Consider the following 27,747-nt stretch of genomic DNA (forward strand, 5'->3'; position numbering starts at 1 on the left):
GACAGCAACTTGATCGAAAATAACAGTTGATGAAGGTACGTGGTCATGTCGTCTGCAACTTGAGTTGACATCACTTGCAGGGATTATGTATGTTTGGAAATGAAACAGACATACATCAGTCAGCTCTCGCATCCCCTGGCCACTCTGCAGGGCCTCACAGCAAATTATTTAAGATTGTGTTGCTATCTAGATACATGTAATTTATAGAGTCATACCACGTGCACAGATGTCTATTTCACAATATCAATTATCATTGGCTATTGCCCACCCGTGGACGTCTCCAATCCATCTGTATATATACTTATACATTATTTTTTGCCGAGGAAATACTTGTAAGCTCCTTGTATCTCAGGTTTGTATGAATAACGCTTCTTGTGTCTTTAAAAAGCTAGGCAAACTGCGAATCTATAAACACAAAAACACTCACTGTAGCCGTTAAAACAAAGTGATTTGATTAGATGGGTGCATCATTATCATGTAAGCGACATTCAATAGATATTTTTGTATGTTCATCGTTGAATAATTGAGCCATTCAATTACTCTACGTTCCAGTATCGGATAGTCTTATCTACCTAAACGTGATCTCAATGCAGGCCTATGACCAGTAATTTAGCACACAGACTACAGGGAACAATGTTTTACTGAACTGCCCTGTTGTCTAAAGTAAAACAATTTGTACCCTTGGACCTGGCGACAAGGCTGAAGCACACTTCTCACCGATTGTTACGTTATAAGATTACCTCAGTCCGTGACACTATATAAATGCATACATATCGACAACCTGCCTTTATTCGTCCGGCAGAGATTTATACACATAAGTAGCTAGTATGTATGTATATCCTATCGCCAACTCATACGCTCTACAACGATAAAGGTGTTCCAGTTTCGCCTCTGGTATAGGAAATAATAAGGCACTACACCACGCTAATTAGCGTTATCTTTATAATTGCATTCCCCACGGGCGCCTCATGCTAGGCCGATAGCTGCAATAGCTCGGATCGAGCGACACAACTGAATGCGGATAGGTCTAAAATTAGCACGCTGCCGCCATTAGCAGACGACTTGTAGGACGAGCGAGCTTTGTGTAGCGGTCTTCAGAGGAAAGCTTTTGTGTCTGCGTTCTAGTCATTGATCACGTGAAACTTTTACCTGGACTTAGCAGCATAAAACTTGTTTACTAACATAATCTGATGATGTAGCAGTGCGGTGGCTAAAGTCAATCTCGTTTTGTGAACACATCCGCCATCTTACTCGCATTCAATCGGTCGCATGTGTATATAGCGCTATGCTGGAATAGTGTATAGCTGCTACAAGGAACAATGGCGGCCGCTGAAAGCTCGACTAACAGGAACTATTTAGACCGTTTTAGAAACGCACAGAGAATTCGAGTCAACTGGAGTGAAATTCTTGGTACCGACGTGGACCGATTTGTGTGTGGGCATGCCGCTATTTTGAGCTGTGCTAAGGACTTGCTGCTTTGTCCCCTACTGACCGCGGTGGCTAGCTGTATGGGACCTAACACGGTCATACACGTGGGTCAACACTGGCAAGAGACCCCTGTACTGTGGACAGTCGTAGCAGCTAGACGTGGCGAGAGGAAATCCACAGTCTTTAGAAAAGTGTTAAGTGAAAATCTAAAACTTGAACAAGAGATCGGGGCCCTGAATAGTGTCAATAATGATCAGTCTGTCCCTAGGCAGATTATTGATGAACAGAATATCAAACGTCTGTTTCAGTCGGAACAGGATATTTCCACAGATCACAAAGATGCCCCATGTTCTGTGTACATGGTATTAGACGATCTTGGGTCGTGGATTTCACGCAATGAAATTGAAACAGAACGGAAGGCTTGGGACTACGGCATTTTTAGACGATTATATGATGGTCCAGATTCCCCGGAGACAAACCAAGGCTGTCAAAACTACATTCAAAACAAATATATAAACTTTTCTGCAAACGTTCAAGCGTTGGATCTTCCCGCCATTTTTGACCAATGTGATAATGAGGGACTGCTGGAGAGAGCACTGTTGCTATGCGCGCCCGACTGGTGTCCGTCCTTGGACAAGAGTGAGGAGATGTCACACAACTCACCGTCATTGCAGTCGGTCCTATCGTCAGTCCGTAACCTTCATCAGGTTCAAACGATCACCTACACATTCAGCCCGGACGGACAAACAGAACTACAGAAGTATGTACATACAGTGTATCTTTAGTAACAATCTGTTAAGTTAAAGTACACTTTATACCAAGTTTACTAAATGTATAGTATGCTAAATATTAATACACGTGTAACTTTTATACATAATATCAAGTAATATTTTATATACATAATTGTAGTATATACATTTGTAACTAATTTCAAATAACTTAATATCATCTGTTTTTCATTCAAATGACTCTATAACACATTGCAAGTACCTTGTAGATTTTATATAAAGGATACCTAGGCTTAATATCAAGTAAACTGAACGTATAATATACTTAGTGTCTAGTATAATGTATAGGTATGTACATCTATTGTACACTCTGTAACGCTAGATTGCGTACATTATCTTTTGCAATGCACACGCTGTATTTTGCCCGAGAATTGGGAAAGAAATCGGTAGGTATTCTAAACAATGTTGTTTAGTAGATTTCGCATAAATCACTTGTTCTTGTGTAGCCCTAGGTGCACGGTAGATGTATCCGGTTCTGACTACAGGCTGCGAATATTTTGTATGCGTCAATGTCCCATAATTAACTTGTAATTTAATTGGCTGGGGCGATGTTACTAATGATCTATATTCGAGTTTACTAACGATTTGTAGGCGATGTTCCATCAAATAGTTACTCATAGTAATTCGTACAATTTCAGGTGTTTTGATGACATCCGGAACATCAAAGAACGATACGTGGATTACGAACGATGTCGAGGGTCAGTGAACTTTGCTTCCGGTCACGTGGTCAGATTATGTGCCGTACTAATAGCGCTGCAAAATGGCTTAGCGATGGTCAACCGTGGTTCTTTTCTTCCTCCGAAGATAATTGACCAGGACACAGTTCGGAAAGCCTACTCTTTAGTTCTTGGCATTCTTCGTCAGAAGATCGCGTTGTTACTAGATCCACCAAAAGATGAACACACCAAAAATAGAATGACACATGCGCACCAATCACAGATGGAGACTGCGCCGGATGAAGAGTTTGAATCCGCAGATTCCAAGAACTTCAAAGTAACGACGTCATGTATTGTTAGCGAGGAGATGGATACAAAGGACATCATCGAAATAGAGGACAGAGAAGAATATGACAACGACGACGATATTCCACGAACTGCAACTGTGAGCAAGATCGACCTATCTAACGTGCCGTCCAGCTCTATAGACTTCCAGATTTCTGACATCAGGTCTGAACCGTACGTACCTTCTAGTAACGATATCATGATTCTCCGTGACGGTTATACTACGTCGTATACAGCCCCGAGGTCACACAACATTGTGGCGCCCTCTGGTGGACCGGTGTTTCCTGATCAACAGATGGACGTGGGACAGATCAGTAATATGCTTGCGACGAACATCACCGGAAATACGTCACTTGTCACTGCCACGAGCGGGTATTCACAACAGAACTTCGACAACCAACCTCCCGTGCCAGTGTCCATTCATAATTTGAATCTTTTGGCACATGACCAGACGCAATCTAGCGCTGGAGCGTCAAGTTCAAACTCGGGACGTAGTCCACAGTCTAGTTATAGACCGATGCCCAGGCAGATATTCGCAAATAAAGCTAAACTGAACAACAGGTATTCCAGCAATCTTTACAGAATGCCGGATGGCGAATTCCTATTTAAATGTTGTCAAAAGATTCGGAAGTTATTAACATCCAAAGGGCGGGTTGTCACTGCGTCTCATGCTTGTCAGTACCGCTTGTTCCCGCCGGTACCACTTGAGCAGCGCGTGTCATCACCAAGGACAACACATCCTGCCTGGGCAGCTACAAAGTTCTTCGAAAAACTCGAATCCTTAGGTTTAGGATGTTTGCTGGTGTTTAGAGGACAATCTATCAAGTTTCAAAAAAATAAGTTGGAGGACATGACGGATGATGCACGTCAGATTCTTGCAAAGATTCGACTCTCTGAACAAGATTATGTCGACTCGTTCTCGACTGCTACCCGCCAACCTACAGTTACATTTGGTGCTCATAGTCAGGTAGACATGTCTAACACGTGACTTTATGTGTTACAGGGTTTACTACGAGGTGTTAAGGTGACGGACTTTGTCTCTTTACTGTTTAAAAGTTGCTGCTAAGTGAGAAAGGCCAGGGAGACCCTGAGAAATGGCACAATATCAGCACGAAGAGCAGATCACTGAATTAAACCAAGACAATTTTCTCGGGCAAAAGGTCAAAGCTCACAAAGTTAAAGTTCAAAAATAAAGACAATTTATAATAGAAGTTTTGTCAATTACTCGACCAACACGCGCGTGTTTGTGTGATTGTGTACATGACTTTGTCTGGTACGCTGTAAATTATATAATTATGTCTATGACGTCAGATTCATTTTATGTGCAGGTAGACACGTTTTTGCATCAGTTTAATGGACGTTCCATAACTCACGTAAATTCCTTAACTCGTTATTTTGAAAAAACGTTTTTTTTTTTTCTTTAAAAAACTGAGCGTGTGGTTACATGCACATTTATAGTTAAGCATACTTTTATCATTTGCTACTGTTTAATGGGACACAGAGTCAGTCAACAACAGGATTAATAACTTGTTAATATTATCTATCCTAATGTTATCACATTAAAAATATGTTAAAACAAACAATTTGTTGAGTGTTTTATATGCTTATAATGATTATCATGCACTAACAAATAAACGACCATAAATTGGATAGTTATCTTGCCTTCTCAATTCATTAACGTTGTATTTAATACTTCAGTTTAAACAGTTTTTATTAAATAAAGTAAGTTGAAAAGCTGGATGCTGTAGAAAAATATATATAAAATGTTACAATTAGATTCAAGACTCCTATGTTCCATTTACATCTCAATTATTTTTACATCATATTAAAATACTTGGGGTTTTGTCGAGTTAACAACAAATGTATATTGTACAGAATCATTTGAAGTATTGGTTAACGTGAGCTATTAAAAAAATCGCATTCTATAGCTGGTAATATCTTGTAAGAACCATCAGTAACACCATCCGCCCTCCGCAAAGAGCGTAAGTGAGCGTCACGTAACCTTTTGGCTCGTATTCATGAAACCATTATCATGCTCAATCAAGACCTCTGTACTCAAACCAACTTTCTTGTAACTCGCTTAGATCATGTCAAACGATCAAAATGTCAAATGTAAATAATGAAAACAGTATTCGGTTACAAGTATCTTCAAAATGTGTCTAAATCATTGGCAAAATAAGTTTTATTTATTAAGTTATAACAAGAAGAAGAAATAAGGCTTGAGCACAAAATCCAGGCTTGAGCATGAGAACGGTTTCATGAATACGGGCCCAGGAGTAAATCGAGAATGCAGTAACACATAAATGCAAAATTTAAATACAAAACTTTAAAAAAAAATGCAATGTTAATTTTGAAACGTACTAGAAGTATTTTATTCAAAACAATAAATCTTAATAGATTCTATGGTCTTCAACTTGAGAATGCATTCTAATTATACAAAGTTCTTTTGTTTTTTAATGCTATGAGAACGATACAACATTTTGGCAATTTTATAATGTACTTTAGTTAGCCTGGTTGTAATTTTCTCCGAATAGACAGAAATCATGTCTTTTATATGTATATAGAAGTATAGATCCATTTTATCGGAGAACAAACCAGCTATCAAACATAAATTGGTTAAATTAAATAAAATGAATAATATAAAATAAGATAAACCTTCGTTTGGGCCATTTTTCTGACAAAATTATTTGATTGCCTAATTCATTGTATCACAAGGGGTTACTACAACGCTTTGTTTGCAGTGGCTGCTCAGTTTCCAAATTCCATTAGCCTGTAGAACTATTTCAAGTAAATCCGTTTCTGTCACGTTTTATATAAAGTTAAAGTCATATTTCTATCATTTCAGTTTAATTGTCAGGATAAAATTCCATCGTGTACGTAGTGTCTTTATTGCTAGAACGCACATTCCTTATCGAGATACACGAACAGTGAACATATGTGTACCTACTTTACTCACAGGGACCTGAGAGTTTGTTAGTTGTTACAGCTATATTTGGACCTAAACTAAGGTGTTCAGGTAATTTTACACGTTTAAGGGGTTAAGATCAATTTTAGGTAAAATGACACCCCGATGCTTGTATTTGTCATAATTGTGGTGACATTTCCCCCGAAAGTTGATCGAAACCCCTAAACTCTGAACACCGTAGTTTAGGTCCAAATATAGCTGTTACAAATTCTCAGGTCGGCCCTGCATGCTTTTACAAACCCCTACCACCAATCCTCTCGCCAGAATCTGTACCAGTTTGACAGTCCGCAGCTGTTGGCGTCGTTGGTCAACGACCTTACCTGCGCTGACAAGCTAGCACGAATGTGAAGTCTTCTGCGCATGCCACTGACTTTCTCAACTCACATGATGGGAAGAGCGGCAAAAGGACAGCTAGGATGTGAGCAGTTTATTTTCAGTTGAATACTGGAAGACGGCGGTACTTTGATGACGAAAACTTTCAATCGGACATCATAGCACAACACACAGGTAAGTACAGTAGATATGTACCAACTTGAAAACAGTTAATTTGTCACGGTCATGCACAGTTACAACTTGCGAAAATGTCCATGGGTGTTTTTGCAGCTTAACTGACACCCTACTAACCGTGACCTGATGCTAGGACACAGTATATAGATCTACATTATATCTGAATTAATTTTAAAACATGTCGACTGCGGAACATCTACTTCTAAACCAGATCGAGATATTTAAGCATGGACTTCTCTAATTCTGTGATTTACGTCTGCAGCTACAGTTTATAAGATTTGGGCATTTTAAGAGTAGAACTCTACCTTTCTGTGTTACGGAATACCCCATCGTAAAAGGCCTACTATCTGCTTCGATTTAGCACGGAATTAGATTAGATCTAAGTCCGTGGATTTAGTCAAACCACGGAATTATACTATCGAAGTCCGTGGTCCGTAACGTATTATCAAGAAAAATTATCGAACAAATTGCACTGTTTCATAATAATGCGCGTCATTGATCGCATAACATTAGGCTAGTGGCGCTGACCTGTTCAAAAAGTTTTAGAAGATTTTTTTTTAAAAGCAAATCAACAGAATTGTAGACGATCATGGGTCTATGATTTGCATAGTGTAACATTAAAACGCTTTACTTGTAAACTAGGTCACTCAGTAAGCTCATTATCGAGAGTTGTCTCTCTTTACCCAGTGGACGCAAAGAACGCGGTGTAGCCAGCCATGCTTGACGCCCACGCTATTTACAGTTCTCGCTATTATACAATGGAGAACTTTATCGCTTGATTTATCTGAAAGTAACATAACTACAATTGATTTATGCAATATTTTAATGTACAAAACTGTTTAACGCCATGTGTGACAAAGCGCAGTAAACAGGATTAAACATAAATCCACAATAACGAACTTTTCTTGTTCTTTAAACATCTCCCGTGATAGCTCAGTTGGTAGAGCGGAGGACTGTAGTGGTATATCTAATAGCTATCCTTAGGTCGCTGGTTCGACTCCGGCTCGCGGGATTTTTTTTATCTCTGTAGTTGAAAATCAGAGTAAGTAACTCGTATTACATTGTAGTCTACCAATGAAACACCATTTATTCTTTATTAATTTGACCTCGGGTATGAAGTGACACAATTTGTAAACATGAAGTTGATCAAGACTATTTCATTATACCTCTAGTGAAAATCCCGTGATCTAATTGGCTGAGACAATTTTTCATTTCAAACTGTCACATTCGCTTTAACATTAAGTCATCCCAACGCCCTAGCAACGAGTGTGTGTTGGTGCAAAATAGTGACAGCGCAAAGAAGATACGTGTACGGTTAGTTTCAGCAGCCATGTTCTTTTTTTCGGTATAATAAAATAAATACCTGGCCTCGAGTGACGGTGATATCCAGTGGGTGACCCTAGGCACTGCCGCACTCTAATGAATGTAGTACATGTATATATAAACTGTACAGTAGTGGTAGCCTTGCTCAAGTCCAAGATTTTTATGTGATACTAAAGAAAACCATTCAGTAGCTGGCTGTGGAATTTGTTCCGAAACTGATGTTTTGTCTAATTTCAGTCATGCCAGCACAGTCATTTGTGATTTTCTGTTATTGTTAAAATTTAATTAATGTTTCAGGTCTGTGGCATCAGTGGTGACAAGCAAAGCAAATTTGAGGGTCAAGGTAATATTGCACCTAAGTGATAGGGAAAGGATCTACATGTCAAATAATAATAATATATAATATTTGATATAGCGCCCTAGCTAACATAAGCCACTCTAAAGCGCTTTTACAGTACATAGATATACAATTAATACAATTAGCATATCATGTACATTAATCAATACAATTTTATTGTGGGCAGGAGAAAAACACTTTCTCTGATATTCCATGCGTGCGACGCTTCGAGGATCAACACCGTCCGCCTGCGTGGAAGGCCGAAGTGTTAACCACTCGACCAATCCGCCCAAATGTAAATTTCTCTCAATTCCTACCCTGAAAAATTAAAAAAAACTTGGAAAAAAATGGTTCAGATATTCTATAGAAGACATATGATATGCCCAACTCATATTTTAAATGTCAATTACAAAGTTAAAGTTGTTGTTTTTCAAAGTATTTCATATTTGTTTGATGCATGTATAATCTATTAGAGGTTTTTTTTGGGGGGGGGGGGGTTACGTCCTATTAACAGCTATGGTCATTTAAGGACGTACCAAGGTATGATGGTGGAGGAAAGCCGGAGTTCCCGTAGAAAACCCCCCGACCTGCGACCAGTACCTGGCGACTGCCCCACGTAGGCCTCAAACCTGCGACTCATTGGTGGTATGGTTTTTGCCTCATTATTAATGCTCTTCCTAGATGGAAAGTTCTTCACATGTACAAAAATGTAGGCCAATTAGATTGTTATATTGTAACCCTTTGACCATCCATTCCCCCTGTCAGGTATTTTGAGTTAGTAAGAGTTTAGACTGAAATTATGGTGTTATGATAGCAGATAGATGGTAGGATAAACAAGAAACTATAATACAATGCATCCTTATCCACCCCATGGCCCGACGTTGAGTCCAAAGGGAGGAAATGGGTTTAAGTTTGAAAAATCTTCATCAGATGCAGAAATCAAACACTCTTAATTAATGGATGGATAGACCAAATTAAGTTATTTTATTACAGTTGGTAATTTCAGTACCCTTCTGTCATCCTTTTAGTTTCTCCAATTTGTAGAGGGTAAAAAAACTAGTTGAAGCAGGGAATTTTACATATCCTTTCTTTTAATTTTCTGAACAAAATAATTAAAATGAAATATAATGATTGGATTGTAGTTTGATGGTAGTAACAATAAAATCTTGACTCACCTCTTGGGGCTGAGAGGTAGGTTCAAAGTTGGCTAAAATTTAAAACTTCTTCATATCCAAAAATTCTAGAATTATAAGAATTATTTTAAGGACTAGAATATACCTGGCACTCTTTCTTTGTGGATGTAAAAAATCATAAGACACATATAGAAGATCCACCATTGTGTAAGTCACAACCCAAGGGCATCTATTTCTCTCAAGGGTCATGCAGGGGGTAAATTTTACTAAAGGGAAATAACTCTTTTTGAAACATTTTGTTTTGAAATAATTCCAAATCGATTAGAATTATTATCGTAAGATGTCGGTTTGATGGTGTGAAATGAGTTAAGGTCTTTAATAATATTTTCGAAAACTGGTATATCTCAATACACAGCGCAGACATATATAGTATCATATCTATACAGAAATAAAATGTCTCTGCATCACAAAACTTTTCAAAAGTTTAGTTTTATGTGTCAGATACGTGTTTTTACTTTGCAAATTGCTACCTATTTAAAGGATATGGCAATAACCTTACACAGGCTATTGCTAGTGGTGGGAATCGGTTGCAATTCCATAAATGATGGTCGGTTCACAAATGTTAATCTTAAATCTATGTGATACATGTGATCCATAATATGATACCTGTATTTGATTCAGGTTGACGACTTACAGAAAACACTTTCTTTTTTCATTCAGCACCTTTTTTGCATAAAAATATATATCGAGATATGTATCAAAGTACCTTCTGAATAGCTTGAAGGCCTAAGATGATGATGTTTGGCCAGTTACATGCTGGGGTGTATGACTATCAAGTTTGTTCAAATGAATGATTTGGACAAATATTTAAGGTCATAGGTATAAAATATGTTAAACACTTTAAATGACTTCTTCTTCATAGCAAAAAAAAAGGCTAGGGTGATGATATTAAGTAAGTAGCATGCTGGGATGAAGGGTTACCAACTTTATTCAAATGAATGACCTTCACCCATATTCAAGGTTACAGAGTTCAAATACGTCGAAATATTTTGAAGAATTTTTTCTCAATAATCCAAAAGTCCAGGGTCATGATATTTTGCCAGTAGCAAGCTGGGATAAAGGTCAACCAAGTTTGTTAAAATTGAATGACCATCAACCATATTTAAGGTCAAAGGGTTAAAATATGATTAAAATATTAAATGACTTCTTGTGAATAACCATAAGACCAAGGGGATTGATATTTGCTAAGATGAGCGGCTACAAACTTAGTTCAAATATTCAAGGTCACAGGGTTCAATTGTTTAAAAAAAATCAAAAGATCTCTTTGAATAACCAAAATGTCCAGGGTAATGTTATTTGGCCAGTAGCATGCTGGGATAAAGGATTACCAAATATGTTCAAATGAAATACTTCACCCATATTCAAGGTCAAAGGAGTACAATATATTTATAATTGTAAAGAACTTCTGAAGAATAACCAAAAGACCAAGGGAGATGAACTTTAACAAGGAGCATGCTGAGATGTAGGGTTACCAAATATGGTCTAGGGTGTTGATATTTGGCAAGTTGCATGCTTTGATGAAGGGCTTTAAAGTCTTTTCGGTGGTGGGTGTTGCAGTGGATAGCGCGCTTGCCTTTCACTAAGGCGACCAGGGTTCGATTCCCCAATCGGACGTGAAAAGATATGGGGTCACTTGCCCGACCACGTGGGTTTTCTCCACCCTCATTAAGACCCCTGTGCGTAAACACACGGGCCAACAAGGCTGATTCATATCAGTTGTAAGTTGATAATTGTTGTAAGAATAAATAACGTATATATAAATTTTGTTCAACTTAATATTTTTGTTTGACTTTCAAGGTCACCGGGGTCAAATGTGTTTGAATCTTTTAACAGACTTTTTTGATTGACTTTGAGTCCTAGATAGTGATATTTTGCCTGTAGCTTTATTATAGTCCACTTTTTAGGTTACACGTGTGAGATTACTAGCAGGTTAGCGATGCAGAATCACAATTGTGCCTCTTGTTGTTGAAGTCGAGTTCACCAGAGGAATGGACTTTGTGTCGCAAACTGACAAGTTTGTTGGAACTTCAGTCAGTGAGCCAGGATTTTGACAAATTTCAATTCGAGCTATTGTAACACCGATATTTGACTGTAGATAATCAGAAAATAAAAAAGCTAACAAGAGTTCTAGATTACAGAGTACTATTTATTCATAGAGATAATATAGTGATGAGTATTCATAGTAACACAATGATGTGTTAATACATATAAACCTATAAAATAATGAAACCCTCTGAGTACTGGTTATCATACACTATGCTATTTGTCATTTTAATTTTAGACTGGCTTGTCCCTCCTCAGTAGGTAATTAAGCTACAGATGTCCGGAGGTATATACATTTACTTTATATAATGTGTCATTCACGACAGTTTTACTACGAAAGAGATTAGCATGGTTTGCAATATTAAATATAAAAGCCTTATCAAAGACTCGGCATTCATTAGATATCGTGTTAATAACTCGAGCTAAAAATATCAAAATTACATACATTTATATGAAAATACAACCTATTGGGTTGGAATTTAGGGTGACCATACTTTGCGTTAGTGGGCTTGTTGACCCTTAATAGGTTTCAGTATTTTCTTTATGTATTTGCATTGGAAGATTGCATGGCCTTTTCAAAGACCTTTTGACAGATATCCCAAAAAGGACTGATGGACTGATAGTAAATGGACTGGAAACCTGTTAACTCTAGACTTTAACTCTAGACTTTAACTCTAGACTATCAGTGGGCGTCTAAATATACACAGCTGTGACTGATAAAACACTATACAATACTTCGTTGTTTATAGTGATCTATTAATAGTTGACCAACTTAACTTGAAATGTCTGCCTATGATTTTTCTGCTTAGTTAAAAAAGATATTTAACATTTCAAAGCGCAATATCTAAATTAATTAAACAACTACATATTAAGTTTCAATGTGATATTTTGTTCGTTTGTTGTCCCTGATATATTTTGTGAAAAGTATGGGGTCACCTGCCGGACCACATCGGTTTTCTCCGGGTACTCCGGTTTCCTCCCACATTATGACCCTCTGTGCACTTCCATCCGGGCAAACAAGAGTGATTACATCCTCGATACCCAGGGGTTACGCCCACTTACGCTATCTGCACCCCAAGAATATGTCATAGCAAAATTGAAGGCACAACGATAGCTGTTTCATTGGTCTCAGGTAAAAACCTTGACTAATCGCTAGGCTGATACCTGTCCTTTGAAGATTTCAAAGGGGCGACACCCGACTTCAAGGTCAGCCGCGAGATTCTTTTGAATACATCAAAGGATCGAACTAGTCTTCTTGTCTCATCAACAAGGTGCACACTAAGCCTTCAATTTTACTATGACATATTCCAGGGGTGAAGAGAGCGTACTAGAGCGTAACCCCTGGATATCGAGGATGGAGTGATTAGTGTAAGTTAGGAAAATTGATTTACAAATGTTGAAAAGAAATCATATTTAAATTTATATACGTTCGAACAAGATACGTTAGTGTGTGGATATGCATGTGAAGAAAAATTGCTTGCACCACTGAAATTTGCCACTTTACATGAACCAGAGTTTTCAATGAGATACATTAGTACGTATTGCTTGATAGGTAATTTGAATAAAAAGTAACTATAAAAGTAATTTCAATCTTACAAAAACGGGTATCGAAAATTGTTCGCCTTTGTGAATTAATAAATCACAATAGATTAGAGTGTCTACACTAAGTAACAGTAGCTAACAGAGATATAGACTATTGGGATATACTGTATGCTGTTATTTATACAAATTAACTTGATTGTATGATAAATATAAATAACTCGAACACCTGTGTGTAAACACCTGACGCTACGTACTATATTTCAAACGCTTTACCGTTTGAGAGCCAAACGAACCAAACACTGCCCACAGTATATTGTCATAATCCACAGAAATGGCCCTTACCACTTTCGAATTTGAGCACAATAGGTTGAGGAACTCGCCACGATTATTCAGCAGGTATATACTGCAATTATTGTAATCAGACACAACAACGTTACCTATTGCATCAAATGCCACATCGAATGGGAAAAATGAGCCTGATTCTATCTTTTTCTTTGCAGCTTGGGAAAAACGTTTTGGAACAGATCCTTGGAAACGAAACAGCTCCTGAAAATCCTTATTCATGACCAGGATGTGCGGTTCGTCTTTTCCTCCGTCTATGGGTTGGTCCTGTTCGACCATGGCTACGTTGTGTGAAGTGCTACACTCTGCAATCTTCGACGGAAGACAAATGAGCTGTCTCCTCCCAGGCAACCTGATTCTCTTCGAGGCAAGAACTACTTTTCCCTCTGTCGTACATTTTGTGATTTTTTTTACCATTCCAACAAGAACATGGCCATCAGCTGTTGCACAAACACACCATGGCTGATCTTCGGTCCTGAATTTCTCATTAAATTTTCCTTCTGTCGTCAACTCCATAACGGTTTTATCCTTTAGACAGCATGCCCATAGATTCTGTGTTTTTGGTGATACACTAATATCCCGTATGCCGTTACCGTGGTTGATCTCACTTACTGTATCGCCTTGTTTGTCTCGTAGTGTTACTAGTCCAGTGCTATCATTACACGTCCAAAACCCTCCGTCTGTTGTAGGACATATACACACCGCATTTCCAGTGATATCGTATTCTGCCACGATTTTGGTCTTTGACACAAGTCTATGCTTTTGTTTGCCTGATGCATCGTCCGAAGAAGACGAATCTCCATGCGCGGATGATGGTTTATTTGAGGTTGCTGACGTCGGCACGGTTTTCTGTTTTGTAGCCATGTATTCACTATAGTTTACGTTGTTTTGCTAATTGATTAGCATTGTATACCACATATATTAAAGATTATTAACTTATAGAAGTGTTGAAATGTAGTTCTTCGCTATGTATCATCCACTAATCTCCCCGGAAAGAGATGTCCCAATTCAATCGTCACTGATGAAACACCAATGTTGTCACGAATGGATCATGCTATGTAGTTCGGAATCTGGGGATTCTCAGTAAAATTCACCGGTAATTAATTGTCCACCGTGGAACGCCATAAGAACCATTATTACCACCGTTATTCCTCAACAAGACACCCGAAATGATTCAGCACAATTGCAAAATGTCCAATAGCCTTTCTTACTCAGATGGGTTCGACTGATACCTTCATAATGAGAAAAACCGAAGCAATATGAAGTCAGTTATAGCGACACAGAATTTAAGGTCGATGATGATAGCCAATGTACATCAATCTGTCGATGGTTTGAAATGCAACACGCGTACATTTCAACATTCCAACTTCGGGGACGTGAATTAACTATGGCGTATACGTTACCTATTTATCATGATTTATCAACCATAAAGTATTGAAGATTGAACTGTGGAGATCGGCACCCGTGCGTTTCAACACATTAAAACAATGTCGAACTATTACAGTAGTGTTTTTTTACGACCAACACAATCGCATACCTTTAATTGTATAGTATAGCCTGTGTATATGTGCGCTCTGTTAGTTTGACGGCCTCTTCAAACCAAATATAGAATTGCTTAATTATCTCAATTTTTTCTGCTATTATTTATGATTTTTTTTCGGGAAAGTGGACATTTGATATTTCTTATATATAATATTTGATTTGATTTGATTAATAATTATAAATTTCATGTATAATAATACCTTTAGCAGTGTTATAGGGTGAATATACTTTTTGGTTAAATTATTGTTTCTGAAATCCAAATTTTAAAATCCTATTTTTCCATTTTAAATGTCATCATTTTGATTGTTCATGGCTTTAATTCGTTATTGCTGGAGACATCTACGACATTGTTTTAATGTGTGGTCAAGCATCTCATACGTGGACCAATCTTTAACCTGTTTAATATACTAATTATGTATATGGAACATCAAGTTGGTTAGACTTTGAACTTTATTCAAAAGGTGTGTAATCAACTTTATATCTGCTATCGCTCCACAATGGCCCAAGATAATATTCTTTGTTATGTTGATATTAAATGAACACGTACAGTGTATAGTTTATCAGCATCGAGTTAATTCTGTATGATAAGGGTGGTAATGGTTTTATCTGTTAAAACTATTACAACTTAATTTTAGTGTCTTTATGTGGAATATCACGTTTAATTGAATGCATTTAATTTTTGATAGAAGTCAGATACGTAATCTTTTTTCCAAACTCGAATGCTGTTATTGCAGATTTATTCTCGTCAAGATATAATTGATATTTTGATTTTGATTGATTTACGTTATTTTTTCTGTTTTAATCATTGTTGTGTGTCCCTAAATCTCGTACTGTAACCTATTGAAACCGGTGCTTTGGGAGGGTTTCGACCACGTTGTGGAATAGCTTACCATCTGCTATTAGAAAGTCAAATACCCTAGCCAAATTCAAGAGGGACATCAAAACTAACCTCTTCATGTCTGCATTTTAGGGTCTCTGCAAAGACGTCATGTAAATACCACCCTTTATTTGTTATGTGCAAATTGCTTGCTTAAATGTATAAAAGTGGCTGTAAACCTTTGTTTTTGTTTCACAATTATAACTATTACTATTATCAATATGTTGTTAAGCGCTTTAGAGTAATTTTACAAATCATATATGGCGGTATAGAAATGTTGTATATTATTATTTTAATTTTAATATATAGGCAAATGCAGTAAGTATAACAACTTTGTACACTTTCTCATTCCTTTCACATACAGGTGTATTAATGGGAAATATCAAGGTAATTCACCACTTGCATTTCTGCCTAATCGTAAATAGATTTGAATGTTGACTACCGTGATTTTACTTTTACTCCTGACCACACATTCATCACCTATATGAAATAGCTTAGTTCAAAGAGCGCAATAGGTTCTAACAGATATTCCTGATATACATTAGTTACTGTGACACTCTTCTGTATGTGTTTTAAATTAATGTTGTGACCACGGAATGAGATGATATGGTTCGATGTCGTATGGTTTGCTTATCTTTCCATTAATAGCTTTAAACAGAATATACATATAAAAGTGTAATATACTTTGAGTATTCACTTTGCAAGGCAAATGACCTGAATATAAAAAGACTCGGCAAAATGTTATACCAAACGGTTGGAAAAATGCATCTTAAAATCACATTCTTCAATTGTTTTTCTTTCTATATTGCTATTACCGCCTCTCTGTCGATTTTATCGTTAAGGGCCTATTAAATACAGAAACAAACTTCTTTAAGTTAACTTGAAACGTGCTAATGTTTGCAACCACTATATACCATCTATACGACTCAATTCCGTCTTCTCTTGGGAGCAGGTATTGATTGTTACGTCATTGGTTTGTGTGAGAAAATTACGTCGTTTTCTCAAAAATTGATGACGTTACTCTCACAAACAAGTGACGTAACAATCAATACCTGCTCCGAAGAGAAGATAACTTTGCAATACGCAAAGACGGAATAATATATATATATATGTAAGGGCTGCTCCCAAGGTAAGCATGAGTTATTGCCATTTGTGTGTGTGTTTTTTAAATTATACGTGTAGTTTGCAGAATAATTGGCCTTTTGTAGCATAATTATTGGTAATTGTCATTTGGTTTACTTTTGTTTTCTGTTGAGGATAACAAACTTTTGGGACAAGTTGTCCCTCAATTCGATTGATTTTGCGTGATATCCATTTGCTACTTTGGTCATTAAAAATATATAATCGTGTTAGCATTTTGCAAACGGTGTTCTCATAACGTTATAAGGTTTACCCAAACAGTGATGTTTTATTAATTTTCAATTTGAGGATGATCATTCAATTACATATGCAATCCTTTCCTTTTGTTAATCTTTTTATCACTGAAATAATTAATATATATATATACATACAATACATACCCAGCGTTTATGCCAACTGTTATTTGTCTTTCAGATTATTGGTGAGCGACATCCTGTTGAGGAAACATGCACGGAATCTCTGGTTTAGTCTCCGGTGGTTTGGTAGGTTGTTAAGAGGTCTATTGCGATGTTTTATGTTTATTCTCATAAACAATATTGGATATGTTTAAAGTAGTATCAATAATATGTTATCATAATAGAACATTTTGTTTTCTGTACGGTGTATTTTTATTACTCAATTAGACATGTTTTTATGGGATTATTACCACTTGAGCATAGACATGTGGTCAATGGCATGTTTAAAACTGCTGCTTGTCTTGAACTCTTAACGTCTCTCTTACTTGATATACAATAACAATTCGATATTTTGTGACGCGGTCCCTATAAATTTAAAAATTGTTTATATGATATTGTTAAATGTAAAGGGATGCATTCGTTCAGGTTGTCATTTATACAATGGATGATTTAAAGTCATCCTCATATATTTGCACAATATAATCGCTGAATTGAAATAATTTTCAATTGACATTTCAAAGGCATGGCTACATCGACGGTGTTAAGAGGAACCATCGTAACGCTCAGCAATGTCCCTTATTGATACGAACGCAACTAGAGCCCATGATCTTATATATATTTCATGTTACAACGTGTATCATAATTTAGTTTTACTAATAGTGCATTCAATGTAGTCTAATCCTATTTTCTGATTGGCTAGTATTTTATAGTATTCTCCTGTCAATTGGCGGAATACAATTGGTAAATCAGTGCATTCTTTACCTGCAAACTGATCAGATGACATTTAGGGACATACTCATGGACAGAGACAGAATTTCAAAAGTTCTTTTTGTATATTTTTTTTGTTTGTAGAAAATTAACATTTCATTAATTGCAAATCTTGTAAAGTATGGAATAAACTGTAAGATTCTTTGTTCTATTTGGCATAATCAAATTATTTTTTACTAAAAATATTTTTAAACCCGATACTATTGGGTTCTGTCCCCTGGCCGCGACATACTAGAGTCTGTAAAAATGTTAGTTTCTATTCCTTTAACCCTCAGCAATTTAGGAGTGGGACGAATGGTTCGCCCGTTGTCAGTATAATGTGACAGGGCGGGGTGTCCTGCTGGGTGTCTTCGGAAGTATGTTTTGGTGAGGTAGCACTATAAAGTCGGCATCAGTTCCGCGCTATCACAAGGAGACAAACACGAATATATCGCAGCCTCCCAAAAACAAACGCATACACTACACGCATGCATTTTGCACACAGGGGAGGCTGTCCTTAAATGACCATAGCTGTTGATAGGACGTTAAACAATTCTAAACCAAACCAAACCAATTCAATACCTAGATTCCCATTGTTGTCTTCTAGTACAAAACGTGTGTAGGATACACACGTGCTATTCTCTATGTCAAATCGATCGATTATTTTGAAGGTATACAGGCGAAATAGCTCAGTTGGGAGAGCGTTAGACTGAAGATCTAAAGGTCCCTGGTTCGAACCCGGGTTTCGGCAGTGCATATTTCTTTTATTATAAAACTTAAATAATTAAGTATGCAGATATTGCCCTTTATATGAAATAATTGGTGTCATACACTTGCAACAATTTTAATCTCAACTCGATTCTCTCTTTGTTTAAAGTAATGTTATTTATTAGCTTGAATGTATAGCACAAATGTTTTAATTAATTATCTATTTACTTTGTTGGTAAACATTCATTTAACATTACGAATAACATTTTGTTAAACCAATGCCCGAGACCAGAGATCGTTGAACAGCTCTGTACCATTCGTTTGACCTGACAGGGACAAAATGGCCATGTCATGTATTAATGTTTACTTTATTTGTCTTACTTTGTATCAATATAATACTTTTCAACATTCTGTGCTTTTCTACTTTATATTTCTTGTTATTTCTTGCACACACGCAGGCATACACACATAGGGAGATATAAGCAGGGAGATATAAGCCAGGTGGCATATAGGACTAGTAGTTAACGCCTGATATGGCAGCTCTTGCGAATTCCTCAAACTTGTATTTATTAATGTATATATTAATTGCATTGATTGTATATGTACTGTCAAGCGCTTTAGAGTGGCTTATGTGAGCTAGATAGTGCGCTATATCAAATGCTGTATATTATTATTATTGTGTTTTCGTGTTGCAAACATCAATGGACAATTGGTAATATGATAACGAATCTGCGCAGTCGACGTCTCTATAGTTCGTCGAGAAACTATTCTTGTTATCGCCTTTTCTCTGAAAGAACTGGGGAGATCTTTCTCGTATGCGAGTTCCCCTTGGTCCATAGTTGTTCCCGTTTTCTTTTGAGACTGATCGGTTCAACAAAATGACCGACCGGCAGTCATCTTGTATTTTGACAGGTGAAGTTCGTCATCTCTCTTTTCCAAATTTGATATGTAGGTTTTGTGCATGTTATTTAGACTGATCGGGAAACAAAATGGCCAACCGGCGGCCATCTTGGATTTTGACAGTTAAGATTTGTTATCGCTATTTCTCGGAAAATACCGAAGGGATCTTATATTTTAAATGTAAATTCCCTTGATCCCCTTGTCATAGTTACTCTTTGTGCTATTGAAAATGCATCCCTCGTTGACAACACTTCTAAGTATATGAGAAGTACAAAATTTAGCATATAATCCATATCCATAGTGGCAGATAACATAAGGCATTACGAGGTTTTATGTTAATGTTCAATATAATCCTTTTTAGGATACCTAAAAATGGGACCGGGTAATAGGACCTGAAAGAAAAGCAAACACGGTTAAATATAAACTTGTATAGATCTGATAAAGACCTTTTTACGGTGGGCGCCAAGGTCCTTCTTGAAATTTTGACAAATTCCTTTGTCGTTATACTTATTTGCTTATATACTTGATTTTATATATACATCCATTGTGATTATGTTAAAAAGTATTAGCATATCATTATTTGATATTATTTAATTCATTGTAAAAATATGTTGAAAATTATATTTCAACTGCAAGGAAAAAAAATAAGCAACTGCCGAAACCCGGGATCGAACCAGGGACCTTTAGATCTTCAGTCTAACGCTCTCCCAACTGAGCTATTTCGGCTACTTGTTAGACGAAAGCAAAATACCGCTTAGTGGGTCGAGTGAGGTAGAATGATTATGGCTACCCTCTTTTCTTCCTATTAATATCTTTAGATATAATAACACCATCTGTACACTCCTATTCTTAGGTAAAGTATACATAACAGAAGCCTTAATTTACGATAAAAATATGACCAACTGTTTCATCGAGTATACACTATGTAGGACGTGTAGGCGTGGCGTACGTGGTCTGCCGTTCATTATCACGTACAAGGGTAGACAGATATTTACTTGACTGGTATCGTTACACGATATCGAAGTAAAATGCCGTCTTATTATTCATTAACTCTAAACGTGAACTACGACTTTAAATCATAGCAAGTATTTTGGCGAAAGCAATCCGAGTAGCAGCATATTTTACATGATATATATAGGCCTACCACTATATAGTATAGTATAATATAAAGGGATGGAAGCTCGACTATATCGGCACGGAATTAGATTAGATTGTTATCTAATTATAATCATAAGTCCGTGATTATATTAAACAAATAAGCAAAGAGGTTTGATAAAGGCAGACAAAGGAATTTGTAAGCATGCACAATTACAAATCACAATATACAACAAAGAGATAAACATTCACTTTTAATGCTAACACAACATAAACTACACTAAACAGAAAACCGGCAGTTATCACTTAAGCCTATGTGATATGCTGATGTTATCAAAGATATCCCTTCGGCCAGCTTGTAGCCGAAGGCTAATTACAGTGAAAATCTATAGTGAAAAGTTCATCTTAACTTCATGTGAATAAATTAAAAAAAGTGAATAACCGTACGTAGTTGTATGTTCTGCGTGCAACTGCGAGAAACGGGGTGTCTCTGTGTGTCAAAAATGACGGACGGGGGTTACTCCCACTCGACCAGAAATAATCAGAGGTCAATGATGGGAAGTATGGGATATTGAACAAATTGTAACTAAATAATTCAAAATAACGACGCCACTGTGTAACCGAAAAAGTCCTGATTTGATAACTGATTAAATAACTGATTCTGACTCTTTTTCACAACCATTCGGCGGATTTCGGAATCAATTTAATAAAACAAAAAGGCTGAATAACTGAAATGTGTGTTTCAATACCTAGGTTCCCATTGTTGTTTTCTAGTACGATACACACGTGCTATTCTCAATATGAAAACGATCGATAATTTTGAGTGCATACAGCCGAAATAGCTCAGTTGGGAGAGCGTTAGACTGAAGATCTAAAGGTCCCTGGTTCGATCCCGGGTTTCGGCAGTGCATATTTCTTTTATGATTAAGTATGCCGATATTGCCCATTTATATGAAATAATTGGTGTCATACACTTGCAACAATTTTAATCTCAACGCGATTCTTCTTTGATAATAATATAACCCTGAGCAGCAAGATGCATATGAAAAGGCATGACGGAGTGTAAATATAATAAGGTTAAGGTTACATAATAAGGTAATTGTTAAATTTTGCAGTGATGCCTGCTATTTGATTCTAGAAAAATCATTGTCTTTTGAGATATAGGACAGTGTAGTATATTTTAAAAGCTATACTAACGCATGTTTCCTTTGTTTGGTTGAGCTAGTATACGCAGGTGTAATTACATAAACGTTTCAACCTAACAACATACAAGTATATATAGGTATAAGTAATATAACATAGTGGCAACACACATTTAGCCAAAAAAATCAACTGACATGAAAAAAAGAAGTCAAAGGATATTCAGAACGGCTATAACGTCAACCGTCGTGGACAAACTGCAGAGACTAACTCTACAGGACAAACAGTAGGGGCTGTATGTTTTCAGGGAATATGAAGCATGTAAGAATTTTCTTTGATTATGTTTCCTTTCGGTTTGCACATAGAATTTTTAAAGACACTGAAAATTGTTTTATTTTCTAGATCTGTATATATATGCAACAGCCGAAATAGCTCAGTTGGGAGAGCGTTAGACTGAAGATCTAAAGGTCCCTGGTTCGATCCCGGGTTTCGGCAGTGCATTATTCTTTTATTTAAAAAACCTTGAAATTAAGTTATGTTATGTCCAGATAATGTTTTTGTTTATTGAACTTGTCTCATACATTTTCAGCAGAAGTCTAAACCCGATTATTCTTTATATTCATTTCAGCTGATGCAGGTTTGGGGAAAGAACAAACTTGCTGTATGTCACCGCATGTTTAATAAAAGGCGACTAATGTGCCCTTGCAAATTGAGACTTTTTGTGTCTTCTGTCTAGAACACACTAGGAGGCCAGTTTTTACCTGCCCTGCTGCCCGATAGCAGTACTGTTTATCACGTGTTGCCCTCTTCTATCTGCGCTTTCATTTTGGCGCTAATTTCATTAGACTATTGATAAACCCCTAAATAAATAGGCTATTACTGACCGATTTGATTCCGCTGCTGTTTTGTATTATCCCAGACTTGACAAGGCTGCACTAATCGAGTATTGAAAAGGTAAGCATCATTTCCCTGTCAGAAGATAACTAAGGTATATACCCGTTACCAAGGCCTAATGTACATCATACGTGTATGTATTTAACGCATTATTTACGTACACGAGAACGTAAAACTAGACACAATATAAACCATGCCAGCAACATACAAGGACAAAATAATAATTTAAAGATAATACAAATGAATATGACAACATGAAATGAAGAGACATGCAATAAAAAAGTCACGAACCTCAACAAAAAAAGTGCTCCGGGAAGGTGAACGTCATCCGTCATGAGACGTCGGTCGCTAACGAATACGACACTGTGATCATTGGAGACATTCATATCCAAGATATTGAAATTTCTTCAGTATTGATTGGAACAGTCCGTCTATTTAAATTAAATGTGTAAAGTATTCATAAGATCAATCTGTCATATACACGTACAATACAGACTAGTCCATGTCGTCTCGGTTTATACCAGCATTATACAAATGTCAACATCTGGTTCTTGATCAATCGTCTTTTCTATATTAGGCCGGCTAACACACTTGGTGGTTAGGATTACATGTTACTGCTGTCATCATCACAAAAAGACGGGCTTGTCTACATCAGGCAAAATGGAGTAGAAGATATTCTTACGCAGACTTGAGCAAGTCTATTACATGAGCTGGTCGTAGAAGCATTTGTTTGGTTATGCGCGTCTCACACTGGCATTTGTTTGTCAATAAAAATGGTCTCAACAATAAAATACAAATGTGACTTCTTATTGTCAGGACATATGCTCATAAGTGCGCCTCTTTGTTGTTTCGTTGTAATCACTCCTGTTAAGTGCTTTAAGTCCGGGACGTGACATTACTTTACTTGGATTAGACCTAAATACCATGCGAGCGCTCACCGATGAATCAGAGTTACTAGTATCCGGCCTCCTCTGAAATCGTCCCGTCGTCTGGAGCTACCAGAACACCTTTCTTCTTATCCTCGTAGGTTTTTCAGTAGTCTTTATGTAAATATTTCATTCGTTAATATTTGGCATAGTCTTTCAGATTTTGAGATCAGACTACGGTTTGTTAACCCTATGGTCTGACCATTGACCTTATCCTTCGAAAAAGTTTATCCAGTGAATATTATTCTATACATTTCATCTTGAGCAACTAGATGGTATGCAAGTACACCTTTAGATGGCAAAGTGTCAAGCAAAAAAGTAGGTCACTGTGACCTCTGGTTTGACCTTAACCTTTGTGAAAAGCTTGTCCAGGGCATACTACTTCAACTGGCCATGGAGTAACTAGATTTGGTATGAAACTACATCTGTTACTACAGTTCTTCGTGCAAGCTACAAGCTAAGGTAATATATAACTTCTCTTCTGGCGACAGATCTTCAAGGTGGGTTAAAGTCGTTCAATTGACCAAATTTGGAAGCCTTTCATCTTAGAATACTACAGACGTAGTACGAATTCTCTAAATCTCACTGTTCTCAAACATAAATCTGATGCCGGATGGATGAATGAAAGTCATGTTAACACATAGGTCACAACAGCACTTAGGTTCTACATGTATCAACAACAGCCCTACAACCAATTGGAGGTGAAAACTAAGATGCTGACACTACTGTTCAATGCATGTTTTCAGAACTTTATACAGCTTATATTGACAAAGTGACGGATCTAGATTCCCTTATAGTATATGAAGGGGAGATAATCTCCCCACATAGTGGTCTGTTGGTTTTAAGGTTAAGGGTACCACTGCATCAGTTGTAATCAAAGAGTTCCACTCAAGATTGCTTTTCACCTGGAGTTGTCTCCCTTCCATATAGAATATGAAGCAGTTTCTCTTTTTGGTACCATGCCTTTATATTTCCTGGATCACAACAGCAGCAAACACTACAATGTAGGATTTGCAATAAAAAGATCCCGAGTTTGACACCTGCAGGGTTTTTTTTCCCTTTTTTTCCCCAGTTCTATTTTCAACCATTCTTATTTCGAACAATATAATTCTGTAAAATGTATTGTGATTTTTATGGAATAATGCTTTGGAGAAGCACTTAATCAACTATTTTCCAATAGTCCCATTTGTTAGTACCCCTTCAGTAATATTTTACAACATTTGAAAGATAAAAAGTGGTGTTTTCCGACCTAATATCAATAATGGCAGAACTTCAACAGTTAAATAGAATTCAACAGATGAGAACCTGAATAAATCTTATATTGATTATATATATTATCATAAAGCTGAAATTAATAAGTTTAATATCTTTCATCTGTCAAGCTGTTTACACAGTTCATTTGATTATTTTAAAAGGTAGGGTCAACGCTTATGGAGATTTAACATTAGCATCGGCCACCGCTTGGAATTTCAAAACAATATAAATACAAAAAAGTATGGGTATAGGAAGCTTAAATCAGGAACAGTTATTTTCAGAATTGATTTTATGACAAATGGGACCTCATTGACTTACACATGTGTGGGTGTTAAAGGTGCGGTAATACAATTCCTCCTAGAGCATTTTAATGACCCGATTACCTTGAAATAATATCATCATCGTGTGCAATATATTCCAACTGTTATTTTGATACCAAATATTACAATATTTCAAGAAAGAATTGTTCTCTTTATTGAATATTAAAGCAGAAAAGTATGTGAAATTTCATTACTAATGAGAAAATTTCCTTTTTTGACACGTTCATTTACATAGTTTTAAAACCAGTCTAGTTTTCATACTTGCTTGAAAGTTGGCTATTAATAATAACTTTCAACACTAGGAATTTCAAAAAAAATGACAACCAGAAAATTTATCATATAACACTTTTGATTCAAAAAAAAAGGAAAACATAGCTTTCTTTCCACTTTTCCTTTAAGTTGTGTTTCTTCATGACCAAAGGTCATTGGGTATTGATATTTGGCAAGTAGGTTGTTCATGTGAATGGATTTAAGTTTTGTAAACATTGATGACCTTGACCTTTGTTCAAGGTCACAAAATCAAATTTGCTAGGATAAAGTGTGTGTATGGGGAGTCAGACAAGGATATCTTTCCTTGCTTTATTTGTTGAGTTATCGATATAAAATAATGTAATATTCCTTCATATATTGATAAGTGTATGGGCGATAGGCAAAATAAAATAATAACTAGAACTGTAAGCCAAAGGTTAACTAATACCACCCGCTCCTATATAAACCAGAACTGTAAGTAAAGGGCTAACTAAGACAAAGCATTGTAAAGCAATCCAGTCACCCATCGGTTATCATTTAAGTATATAGGTCACTGACTTACTTCCTGTACTCCCTCCCAATGCCAAACATTCTTACATACCAAATTCTGCACGACATCAGGGGGTAATTACCATATCTGTAAACTTTCATGGAAATTTGCCCTGTAGTTTATGAGGCAGACAGAGTTTTTTTTCAATAAAGGGCCATAACTCCTCTTAAAGGGTCGGAATGAAAACGTACTACTTGGATGCACAATGTCAGGGGGCAGTTACCATATCTATAAACTTCTGTTGAAATTGGCGCCATAGTTTTGGAAGAGTTGTCTGGACAAGTATTTTTTAACAAAGGGTCATTTCTCCGTAAAAAAGAGGTCAGATTGAAAAAACAATACCTGTATGCACAACACCAGGTAGTAGTTATCATATCTGAAAAGTTTCGTTGAAATTGGCCCCTTGGTTTTGGACGGCATGTCCGGACAAGGATTTTTCAACAAAGGGCTATAACTTTGAAAAACAAAGGTCAGAATGAAAATAATTATACCTGCATGCAAAACTTCAGGTGGTAGTTATCATATCTGGGAACTTTTGTTGAAATTGGTCCATTACTTAAGAAGGAGAAGCTGATTTCAGTATACTACCCTAACTTCGTTGCGAGGGGTATAATTAAGTGATTAACAGTTTTACTATTAAGATTATATTATTATTTTTATATTACTGCATATCGTTGTCTATAACACAATCTCAACATAAATGCCTGCGCTGCCATGTGAAATTAGTTTCAGTGTTCTATAAAAAGTTACAACCACTTTGATCTTGATACCCTGAAACATGCACACACGCACAAGGTACTTCACTTAAAGTTGATCAGTTGATTTTAATATTCATATTTTTTTTCTGATGTTATTACCATCCTGAAACACAAGGATGTCGGAGGTATACCCATATTTGACCTTTATATAAAGTTTGACCAAAATCTGTGAAAGAATGAAATTGCTAAGTGTTTAAATTGAATTTATCAGTTGATGATTTTCCATATATAGCAACAGTGACCTTGACCTTGGAACCCTGAAACACAAGGATGTCAGAGGTATACCCATATTTGGCCTTTGCATAAAATTTGACCAAAATCTGTGAAAGAATGAAGTTGCTAAATGTTTAAATTGAGTCAGCTGATGATTTTCTATATATAGCAACAGTGACCTTGACCTTGGAACCATGAAACACAAGGATGTCAGAGGTATACCATTACCCATATTTGACCTTTGCATAAAGTTTGACCAAAATCCATGAAAGAATGAAGTTGCATAGTGTTTAAATTGAATCAGTTGATTTTCTATATATAGCAAGTGTGACCTTGACCTTGGAACCCTGAAACACAAGGATGTCAGAGGTATACCCATATTTGACCTTTGCATAAAGTTTGACTAAAATCCATGAAAGAATGAAGTTGCGTAGTGTTTAAATTGAATCAGTTGACTTTCTATATATAGCAAGTGTGACCTTGACCTTGGAACCCTGAAACACAAGGATGTCAGAGGTATACCCATATTTGACCTTTGCATAAAGTTTGACTAAAATCCATGAAAGAATG

At 36.6% G+C, this 27,747-nt stretch overlaps 2 protein-coding genes and 5 non-coding genes across 7 annotated transcripts; 5 read left to right on the forward strand and 2 right to left on the reverse strand.

Moving 5' to 3' along the window:
- The first annotated feature begins 779 nt into the window (after positions 1–779).
- On the forward strand, positions 780–4,635 carry LOC110463141. Its single transcript, XM_021517511.1, has 2 exons — positions 780–2,188; positions 2,855–4,635. Exons 1-2 carry the CDS (start codon positions 1,320–1,322, stop codon positions 4,203–4,205), a joined length of 2,220 nt encoding a protein of 739 aa, XP_021373186.1. The 5' UTR covers positions 780–1,319; the 3' UTR covers positions 4,206–4,635.
- A 2,976-nt stretch (positions 4,636–7,611) lies between these two features.
- On the forward strand, positions 7,612–7,701 carry Trnay-gua. The gene is given in 2 exon segments: positions 7,612–7,648; positions 7,666–7,701. It is a non-coding gene; the product is annotated as a tRNA-Tyr (tRNA).
- Positions 7,702–13,373: 5,672 nt separating this feature from the next.
- On the reverse strand, positions 13,374–14,333 carry LOC110463076. Its single transcript, XM_021517416.1, has one exon. The coding sequence runs from the start codon at positions 14,331–14,333 to the stop codon at positions 13,374–13,376; it is 960 nt and encodes a 319-aa protein (XP_021373091.1).
- Positions 14,334–18,848: 4,515 nt separating this feature from the next.
- On the forward strand, positions 18,849–18,921 carry Trnaf-gaa. The gene has a single exon. It is a non-coding gene; the product is annotated as a tRNA-Phe (tRNA).
- A 1,510-nt stretch (positions 18,922–20,431) lies between these two features.
- Positions 20,432–20,504, reverse strand: Trnaf-gaa. Its single transcript has one exon. It is a non-coding gene; the product is annotated as a tRNA-Phe (tRNA).
- Positions 20,505–21,705: 1,201 nt separating this feature from the next.
- On the forward strand, positions 21,706–21,778 carry Trnaf-gaa. Its single transcript has one exon. It is a non-coding gene; the product is annotated as a tRNA-Phe (tRNA).
- Positions 21,779–22,435: 657 nt separating this feature from the next.
- On the forward strand, positions 22,436–22,508 carry Trnaf-gaa. The gene has a single exon. It is a non-coding gene; the product is annotated as a tRNA-Phe (tRNA).
- Positions 22,509–27,747: the final 5,239 nt, after the last annotated feature.

Source organism: Mizuhopecten yessoensis, unplaced genomic scaffold (assembly GCF_002113885.1).
Source record: "Mizuhopecten yessoensis strain PY_sf001 unplaced genomic scaffold, ASM211388v2 scaffold10867, whole genome shotgun sequence".
Taxonomy (NCBI): Eukaryota; Metazoa; Mollusca; class Bivalvia; order Pectinida; family Pectinidae; genus Mizuhopecten; species Mizuhopecten yessoensis.